Genomic DNA, 10,874 nt, shown 5'->3' with positions numbered 1-10,874 from the left:
TTACATACATCCTCTATTAGTAAATGTCAAGAAAGTATGACTCTTGGTTCCCCAAAATGTGCTAGTCTGAGTTGAGCCAACAGAGAAAGAAAGGCAAGGCAGTAGTGCAATAAGAATCCTAGAACAGGCTTCAACTTGGCTCTTATTTTTAACTAGCTGTATGAATGTGAGCAAGTAACTTCAATTCTTTCCTTCTTAATTTCTTATCTACAAAAATTGATACAACAAAGATATTTGAATTACCTCTCAGGATTGTCTTGAGAAAAGTATTCTGTAAACTTTTAAAGTGAATCTTTTTAAAGTGGTTGTTATTATTACTTAAAAAGAAATTTTGATGCCTTTTAAGTTCAAAAGTTCAAGTTCAAAAAAAGAGAAAAATGGTGAAAGGAGGGAAGACCTTGTTACAAGGAGACATCAAGCTAGTGAACACAACATTTAGAATACACACACTACTATAATGAAATAAAGAGGAAATAATAAAAACAATGAATAAAATATAAAAACTCCTTTTTTTTCCCCATGTGGAAACACCTGCTTTTTTGGCAAAAATTACAAGCCCTCTCTAGTCACCTAAGAAGCTGTAAACACATCATGAAAAAGTCATTCCTTCTGCAGGAGGTCATTAACCACTGTCAGCATTTATATGAGCATGGGACTATGGGGCTCACATCAAAGAAGTTATATCTGAAAGGATTATAAAAGCCTCTCTCAGCTGATGAAAAAGAAGGGAGAGGAGAATAAGAAAAGTAGGAGGAGAAGAGGAGGGAGAACGATCAAAAAAGGTTCAGGTGACATTGTCAAAGCGTTTTTGGTAAGAAACAGCTGGCCAAGAATGAAGCTGGCATGGTGGGGGCTGTTTCCAGTTTAGTGTCAAGGGCAGTTCCAGATTTAACATGCATGGAGAAAATGTAATGTTAATTTTTTAAAGAACTCTTCCCTGAGCTTATATCCCAAAGAGATCTTAAAGAAGGGAAAGGGACCCACATATGTAAAAATGTTTGGGGCAACCCTTTTCATAGTGGCAAGAAAATGGAAACCGAGTGGATGCCCATCAATTGGAGAATGGCTGAATAAATTGTGGTATATGAATATTATGGAATATTATTGTTCTGTAAATAATGACCAACAGGATGATTTCAGAAGGGCCTGGAGAGATTTACATGAACTGATACCAAGTGAAATGATCAGAACCAGGAGATCATTATACACTTCAACAACAATACTATATGATGATCAATTCTGATGCACGTGACTCTCTTCAACAATGAGATGAACCAAATCAGTTTCATTTGTTCAGAAATGAAGAGAATCAGCTGCACCCAAAGAGAGAACTATGGAAAATGAGTGAGAACCACAACATAGCATTTCCCTCTTTCTGTTATTATTCGCTTACATTCTTGTTTTCCTTCTTATATTTTTTTTCTTTCTTTCTAGATCTGATTTTTCTTGTGCAGCAAGATAACTGTATAAATATGTATACATATATTGTATTTAACATATACTTTAACATATTTAACATGTATTAGACTACCTGCCATATAGGGGAGAGGGTAGAGAGAAAGGAGGGGAAAAATTGGAACAGAAGGCTTTGCAATCGTCAATGTTGAAAAATTACCCAAGCATATGTTTTGTAAAAAAAAAAAAAAAAAAAAAAGTCTTCTCTGAACCATCCAGTCAATAGCTACATTACCCACGCAGGTCTCACAGAGTGTTTTGTCTGCCCTTTTCAAAAGCATTAGGGAAAAAAAGAGACAACTAAGTGGTGCAGTGGAGTTAGAGATACTGGAATTTAAATCTAGCCTCGGATACTTCCCAGCTACTATGTGAGTATGAGCAAATCATTTAACTCTATTTGCCTCAGTTTCCTTACTGTGAAATGGAGTAGCAGTACCTTCATCACAGGGTTGTTATGAGGATCAAATGAGATAATAATTATAAAGTGCTTAGCACAGGGCCTGGCCCATAGTAGATGCTAAGTAAATGCTTATTTCCTTTTCCTATTGCATTTATCATGAATCATTGTATATGAATTGACAAATCTTGATAATATGTAATTTTTATGTTTTAGGGAACCACGAATTGATCCCAAGGCATACCTGAATCAATTCAGTGATGGCCTGAATTTTAAAAAGTTCTTACTGTAAGACTACTCTTACTTAACATGTAATATTTTTCATAGATAAGAGGGATCTCTGCTGTATAATCAGGCCAATATATTCAACATCTCTTTTTCATGCATGCAAAGAACTAGAAGATGCTCAGATCACAGTGGTCCTACAAAGAACATTAGTCATCTTCAATGTTGTTAACAAATAATGATTATAATTTATCCCATGAATGTAAGACAATCATATTATAAAGACTATGGGACTACCAGGAGTCCGAAAACTTGGTTTATTCTATATTTGTTTCTTCCATTCACTATCTATGGAAATTTTAAAAAATCCATTAAACTTTGTGTTCCAATATTACCATCTAGAAAATGGTGGTGATGGTGATGGTGATAGTAAGAATAGTAATAACAACAATAACAACATTTGCCCCAGCTAATCCATGATGTGAAGTTTTCATAAGTAACACTTTTTTTCTGAAGGGTCTTTATATTAGGTTACCACATATATGATTCATGCTTTTACAGGAAGACTACTAACACTGACAGGCCTAGAAGGAAAGAATGTCTCCAGCTTGGAAACCACCTCTTTGGAGTCAGATTTTTTGATTTTTCCCCAAAAAAGATTAAGTGCCTGCCCTAATATATTGTTAAATCATCCATATACCCTTCTTTTTTAGGAACTCTCAGTTTAATTCACAACAGACATGAACCAATGTAAAACAAACAAAAAGGTATGAGACGTAATCAAACTAAACATTGGGCAAGTGTAAGGCTTAAGCAATATTTTTGCCAAAGACAATAGTGATTATCATTCAACAGATTAGCAAAACAAAATTTTTATGCCATAGCATTCCAAAATTATAAATCTATGCATTTATCATCTGCAGGTGATACTCTATCTTTGGGCAACTATTAGTTTTCTTCTAATATAATGCAAACTCTTCAAGGGCAAGGACTATTCCCTTTTTAATTTTTGTATCCTCAGCGCAGTGGCTGGTAGTTTCTTCAGTATTGGTTAATGCTTTCCCTGCCACTTTATGTAGATATATAACAGCTGGAACCCAGGTTTAACTAAATGGAACAAGTGTAGTTATGACCATGATCCAAATTTTGGAAAGGAACTTTTCCAAATTTTACTTACAAATATCTGTGAATATTCTTAGGCCCCACCAAATTCCTGATTATGACTATATTTTGTATTTCCTCCTCCCATTTTAGTTGGTAATAGATACACACGTTTCAAGTATTTATAAGTTTCACACCAGAGTGTATGTGTATCTTCTCCAATGAGATTATGAACCCTTTAACAGGAGGGGTCAAACCTTAGTTCCTGACTAGCCATTCCGCTTCCCCTCCTTACAAGACGGGACATAAACCTTGGACAGAGCTCTGTGTGCACCAGCAACAGGCCTGCTATACATGTATGTTGCTGGCGGCTCGAGATAAGGCCTGGTCCCAGAGCCCAATACCAAGAGCTCAATTAGAAGAAAAGAATCTGTCAATAGAGAATGCCAAAGCATTGTTATTTGGATTTATGGTCCACTCCTCGGGGAGGCTACATAGAATGTGTGCAAAGTGAGCATGAATATGATTAAATGAAATCCTTACCCATGATGGCATTAGAAGAATTTGCTGTGATTCATGCACCATCGTTTAAAAACACAATGAAGCCCTCCCTTCCATTATGCTGAGCTTTGGGAGTACATTTTTGGTCGATACACCTACCTTGACTGTAGAGTTCAATAAATCTCTTCTGATACTGTGTTAACTCAGCTCTGCTGGGTACTTCATCAATCTTACGTTGCAAAATTGCTATTTCTCGGTTTCTTCGAGCCTAAAGGCAAGGGAGGAAAAACACCATTTTGTAATTGGTCTTACGTGACTTATAGAATGTCAGAACAAAGTACTGTTGAAGACTGTTAAGGGTGCTCTACTAGCACCTTCATAGATAATATGTTAAACTGTATGACAAGCTGATAAACCTAAATGTGGGCTTGTGCCTTCTGACTTCAATCCAACAACCTCTTATATTTCCACATGAGGATTTGGCCCAAGTTCAGTTTGACAAACTGAAAGCTGGGGTGATATAGTTTCCTCACAGAGGCCAAAATAAAACACACATGTAAATATATGGATACCATAGTAGTAAAGGCAAGCAGATGGTAGCTAGAGAAAATGTAAAAGTCTATGTGAAAGGTAGGTTCCAGCTTCACATTATTCTCATTCAAGCATTCTACATTTCCAACCACATTGGTCACCATCTTATTATAGTCTGAACTGGACATTTCATTTCCCACTGCTGGGGCTTTGCACAGATCTCCCATCTTTGGACTAAGCTTCCGTTTCTCCTTTGTATTTTAGAATACCAAATTTCCTTCAAGCTCTTTACAAGTAGCATAAAGGGACAGGGTGTGAGAGGGCAAAGGTGTCCTTCATGACATCAACTTTACATGGTTAGAAATGTAAACCAAACATCTCTAAAATAACTTAAGTAATTTATCATCCATAAATTCAGCTAAGTTTCTGTTTAGTTATACTTTCATTCTGTGTCACCTCTTGTAGGAATTAGTGTGTGAGTACTTTCTTTTATTTTCCCTAAAATTATCACTTTTAAATTTCAAAGGGAGCTCTGGTTCTAATATCCCAGAATATGATGAAGTCTAGATTCATTCAAGCCACATCCTTCATTATTTTCTAAATCTTTATCATCTCTTGTATTATTTCCAGACTCAAGTGACCTGCTTTTTGTTTTTAAATTAAAGTGCATAAAAGATAGAAATTGATCCTCTTCAGTGACCAACTATGATTCCAGAAGGCCAACTCTACCCAATTTTTGACAGAGAAATGAAAGACTCAATATATATGAGATACATTTTTCAGTAAGGTCAATAAAGAAATTAGTTTTTCTTTTTTGTAAGTGGGGAAAGAAGGTAGGACAGAGGGAAAGTGCTTCTTAATTTAAAAAAAAAAAAAGGGATGGGGTAGATGGTTTTGTGAGACTCAGAACACTGGAAATGCTGTAGAGAGGTTTTTAATCATGGGACTATGAATTTATTTTTTGTTTTTACTACTTAGATAACTGTATTTCAATATCATTCGTTTACTTTGTAATCCTATGTGTTTTAAGCATTTAAAAACCTTAATCTAAAAAAGGGGTTCATAGACTTCACTGACCAGATTGCCAAAGGGATCCATGAAACAAGAGGATAAAATTCCGTTCTACAGCAATTCAGGACCCTTAACAGTTTGGTTTTTCAATCCAATCTCTAATTCCATTTAGAATTTTTTGTGGAATGTGATATATGATAATTTTTTTAATCAAATAGGAAGTTTTTCTCTGGGCAATCATGTTTTACTCTCTCTTGAACACTGAATTATTGAGCTCTCTCATTTCTGAATCTCCTTCTGGCACAAGCTATATGCCATAAAACTTTTTTTTTTTAAACTTACACACTTTACTATGTGACTCCAGATATAAATTGATAAGTTTAAAATACATCTGTCTTCTCTACAGGAGTTATATAATTCTTAAATAATGTGACTTTCTAATTCCAGCACAGGAAATCACATCTAGTCAATATTTTTCTACTTACCAGCAACAGACGGATTTTCTGAAGCTTTTCTTTCTCAGTTTTATGCTGTTGGTCTATAATTCTGGTGGGTTCCTAAAATGGAAAAATCCAATGGTAAAATAATTTCCACTCATAATATTTTAAGAAACATGTCACAACATTTGACAAAATGTGGCTTTCTTTGAAAAAAAATTAATAAACTTTAGGTGGAAGCAAAAGATGTCTTAGCATGCAGAACAAAAAAGGAAATAATGGGACTTGAGTTTTTAAGATTGAGTAAGATAAACTGGTGGCCATTTATCATTAAATCTGAGTTGGTTAACTTTCTTTAAGAGTGTAAAATTTAATGAGACTAAGGCTGCGGGTTTTATTCTGTTTTACTGCATAGCTAGCAACTTACACATTTTCTTGAGACAACACTTCTGGTATATAAGGAAGAGACATAATCTCCTTATGTTAGGAAACTACGCTTAATTTCCTGTGGCTTTAAATCTGTATTAGACTTCAGACTCTGTCATAACCTATACCTTAAAAACTCCAGGCAAATTCTTTTAAAATATAAGCTACTACTACACACTAACTGCTAACAAAACAATTAGTTTAGTTACTATGCTTTGCTGATAACTGGTAAATGAGATACCATTGTATTTAAATAAAAGACTTAGTACTGCTACTTATAGAACAAATGTTACAAAACCAAACAATTACCGAAGAAAGAATTCAAAAGTGGTGACATGTTTGAGAATGGTAGGTTTTGATTTAAGAAGGCCTATGCACCAAATCTGTAACACAGTTATTAATAATTTAAAAGGATAAGTATGAGAACATGGCATAAGAGAAAAACACTGAATGAGACAGAAATTCAAGAAACATATCTAATACCAGCTCTTTCATTAAGCAATTATACAGTGACCTAAGTGACATTTCCCATCTTCACATCCAAAAAAATGAGGTGGTAGGCCTGGATGAAGTACCTCTAAGGCTCTGTCCACGTTGAATAATGTCTTGAATAATGTGATTGTTTTTAATATTCTCAAACAAGGCTCCTCAGGGAACAGAAAACTTTTAGTTACTTACAAAGAAGGAAAAATAAACCAGAGAAAGATTATTAGAGCTGTTTGTAAGAAAGAAATCAAAGTGCATTTCAGCCTTCACACTCCCAAGAAATCTTTTGAGTTAAGACTACTAGCATGACTAGTAAGCCTCTTAGACATTACATGTCTCTGCTTGGGGAGAGACTTGCTAAGAATTGAAGCGAACTCTATTGGATTCTCTCACATTCTTCTACTGGAGAGGGAAGAGTCTAACCATGAAAAGAGGTTATTCTGAATGTCATGTCATTGGACTAGATATTAGAATTCAGATTGTTCTTCAGGCTCTAGTGAGATGTCCTTCATTGCTGGTGAACTTCAGGACAGTCACAATATAGTTTCTTCACTATTCTCTGATAAACAGATGAATGCAAATTCAAATTCTTCTTTGTTCTCTCACAAAAACATACGTTTTCAAAATCCATTGTTGATATTTTTGTGAGAAGAGAAGGTAGAGAAAGTAGGGGTACAGAGTCCATGGGAAATCTCAACACAACATGAAAAGCATCAACTGGGGGACTGACCGAATAAATTATGATATATGGATGTAATAGAATACTGTTCTCAAAAAAATGTTATGCAGGCTGATTTCAGAAAAGCCTGAAAAGACTCACATGAATTGATGCTGAGTGAAGTGAGCAAAACCAGGAGAATATTATGTACTGTCAACTGCAAGATTATGTGATGATCAACTATGATAGACTTACCTCTTCTCAGCAATACAGTGATCCAAGTTAATTCCAATAGACTTGGAATGGAAAAATGCCATCTGCATCCAGAAAGAGAGAACTATGGAGACTGAATGCAGATCAAAGAATGCTATTTTCACTTTTTTGTTTGTCAGCTTTTTCTTTCTCATGGTTTTTCCCTTTTGTTCTGATTTTTCTTTCACAGCATGAATAATATGCAGATATGTTTAAAATGATTATACATGTATAACCTATATCATATTGTTTGTTGTCTTGGGAAGGCAAGAAAGGGAAGAAAGGAGAAAGAATCTGGAACTCAAAAATCTTATAAAAATGAATACTGAAAACTATCTTTTCATGTAACTGGAAAAATAAAATGCTATTGAGAAAAAACTCAACCACATGGGAGGAAAGCAACTTCAAAAACTTGATCTTAGAACTGTTATACAAACTGGCCAAGAAAGTAGAGGTGTCTTAGTAACAGAAAAGAAAGAAAATCCAGAATTTTGCATTCTAATTCAAAACAATTACCTTTTCATCTCCATCTTCTGATTCTTCAGCTTTTAAACTTTCAATATTCTGCTGCAGACGTGTCATCTCTTCCTTTGAAAGCAATATAAGTGTTTATGAACCATGAACAGCTATCATCTACAAGCAATTATGGAAATGACTGATAGAAAAGCCATGTATCCATGCTCCATTAAGACTTTATCAGTAAAGTCATTAAAATACTTGGATGGGAACAATATAGGGAATGATACCAGCTCCTATATCCTCATACCCATCTTTGAAAATCTCAGCTTTCCTTTAGAGTTCAGTTTGAATTCTCCCTTCTATATGAAGGCTTTCGGAATCAACTCATCCTGTTCAGGTGTTTGGCTGGCATAGAGATCCTCTCAAATAATGGGGATTTTATGAATTCTTGTAGTACTTATTAATTTGTACCATTCACTTGGCACTTGAGATGTATGGCCTAATCCTGTTACTTGTGTATATATATATATATATATCTTACTTCCCTTAGTAGATTCAAATTGCCTGTGCGGTATATATTTTTGGATTTGTTTTTCTACAGCATGCAGACACACAAGAGGCCTTTAATAAATGTTGACTGAATGAATGAACAAACAAATGAATGAATGACGTTTAGAGTATGTGACTGCAACAAGAGGCAATGGGGGAGGTAAGTCATGGGGAGAAGGGAGTAGGACAAGCACAACACTTACTCTACAATGTGCTTTGAATTCTTGTTCCTGACTTTTCAGATTTTCATTCATAGCTACAAGTGTTCTTAAATTCTGCAGAATGCTGGGGGAAAAAAAAAGACCAAGAAGATAACAGAGGAATTAACATTATTTCTTTCAGAAAAAAACCTAAAACCAGCTTCCCCAGCCATACCTTTTATTTTATTCATTTCTCTAAAGAGTGCCCTGCATATAGAACTTTCTATTCTGATAACTGACTTTTATTTAGATGAAAATCTAATTTTCCTCCTATTTTCTGATAACCACAGCTTATCATATTGCATCCAAACACTGTAAATTCAAGAACTTAAATCATTAAAACGAGGATATCAAAGAGTTTCAGTAGTGTGGGATATTTAATCATACCAGCTATTCAATTATATACAGAATATAAAAAGGAATGAAAAATGTATCTTAGAGAGGAAATAGGTTTCCCTAAGACCATTAGAAACTTCTGATTTGGAAATAAAAATGTCAACTCTCTGATAATATTTGTCCTAGAATGTAAAGTGACTAAGGATAAAATAGTATAATGGATTGGACTTGGGAGTCAGATGACTTAGATTCAAATCATGACTCCAACTCACACTGCCTATGGTTATATAACATCTTTGAGTCTCAATTTCTTCATCTGCATAAATAGACTAATAATACTTATAGGGTTGTTGTGAGGAAAAATGCAATTATAAACTGTGAAGTGCAATTAGAAATGTGAGTTACAGTTTTGTTATTGTTACAAATATTATTATACACCCACTGAATATTCCACTGAAGAAAAAAAATCCATTAAAATTTTGGGCTCTTTGTTTCTGGGCCAGAATTTACATATGATTTTTCTTTCTTTCTTTTCTTTTTTTCTAAATTGAAGGGATAATGTTGTAAAACATTGTAAAAAATTACCTATACATATGTACTGTCAAAAATGTTATAATTATAAAATTAATAAAAAAAATAAAATTAAAAAAAATTGAAGCTTATTTTCAAAACATATGCAAGGATAATTTTTCAACATTGACCATGACTTGTGTTCCAATTTTCCCCTCCCCTAGATGGAAAATAAATCTAATATATTACATATGATTTAAAAAAAATTTGTAATGTGGGCATCACTGATGTAGAGAAAATGGACTGGTACTTAACTACTGAGTCAACTCAATAAATAACAAGGGATGTCAATAATAAGCAAAACATAAGCATCATGAGAGATCCTCCTCTCATTTAAAACCAAATGTTGTAACTCATATAAATACAAAAAATAGAAATGTGCCTTCTCATTATTGGGATAATTTATATTTATAATTCTACCCTTTATATGCAAAGAGGATCCAAGTTTGTGGTTAGTTGCTTTCCCAATAGCTGCAATAGGTCCTGTCAATTCTCTATTGAGGGTTTTTAGCAGGTAAAGATTGATAATTAAGTCAGGCTGGTTTCACTCTTGATTGCAAGCTTACAGAGCAAAGAAGAGGCACAACATGATCTTAGAATAGATTAGAAAAATCAAAACAGTGAATTTTTGAAAGAAAAAATAATTTAAATGTAAGAGTAACCTTCCCAATAGAAGTCATGAAGGTATTTCAAAAGATCCATTTTGTTATAACATTCTTTCTACATATTCAAGCTAAGTCCTGATTCTTTGATATCTTTGATACTTTTTCTTAAAGCAGGGTTTACAAAATATATACACACATGTATGTATGTATCTTAACTGTATTCCAACATAATTGGTTTCCTTTGTCATCATATGTATTTTATGTATTTAATTTTATTATCATTAGAAGACATCTATAAGCTTCAGTAGATAACCAAGGGGGACCACAAAAAAAGGTTAAGAAGCTCACTTCCTTAGGAAAGAAATATTCTTTGGTTGGTGGCCAACCTTTTGATGATAAGCTCTTCTGCACTGAGCCTGACTGGTCAATGGATGGCAGGTGCCAATCATGGTTAAAATCTTTTCAAACTCGTAAAGAACTCAAAAATTATGTACTTCACTGGCAGTCTTGGAGAACCCAGTATCTTACTGAAGGAGGACTTTAATGGACATGTTTTAGCCAATTTAAAATAATTTTAGCTCTTCAATTCTGAAGCGACCAGTGCCAAGTGTGACTTTATTGGGAGAGGGAATTTCCAGTTTCCTATTCCCATTAGTACAGGGAAACTTCCACTCA

General features: G+C 34.2%; 1 protein-coding gene across 1 annotated transcript in view; it reads right to left on the bottom strand.

The window, feature by feature from the left end:
- Positions 1-10,874, bottom strand: part of CCDC93 (CCC complex scaffolding subunit CCDC93) — a 119,819-nt gene that overhangs the window by 21,687 nt on the left and 87,258 nt on the right. The window contains exons 15-18 of the mRNA XM_074301850.1: positions 8,692-8,773; positions 7,997-8,068; positions 5,707-5,778; positions 3,839-3,947 (exon numbers count right to left, since the gene is read on the bottom strand). Coding sequence (XP_074157951.1) covers positions 3,839-3,947; positions 5,707-5,778; positions 7,997-8,068; positions 8,692-8,773 — 335 coding nt within the window. The remainder of the gene's footprint in view (positions 1-3,838; positions 3,948-5,706; positions 5,779-7,996; positions 8,069-8,691; positions 8,774-10,874) is intronic.

This window comes from Sminthopsis crassicaudata, chromosome 3, assembly GCF_048593235.1.
Source record: "Sminthopsis crassicaudata isolate SCR6 chromosome 3, ASM4859323v1, whole genome shotgun sequence".
Classification (NCBI taxonomy): Eukaryota; Metazoa; Chordata; class Mammalia; order Dasyuromorphia; family Dasyuridae; genus Sminthopsis; species Sminthopsis crassicaudata.
This window is presented reverse-complemented; position numbering and strand designations above follow the sequence as displayed.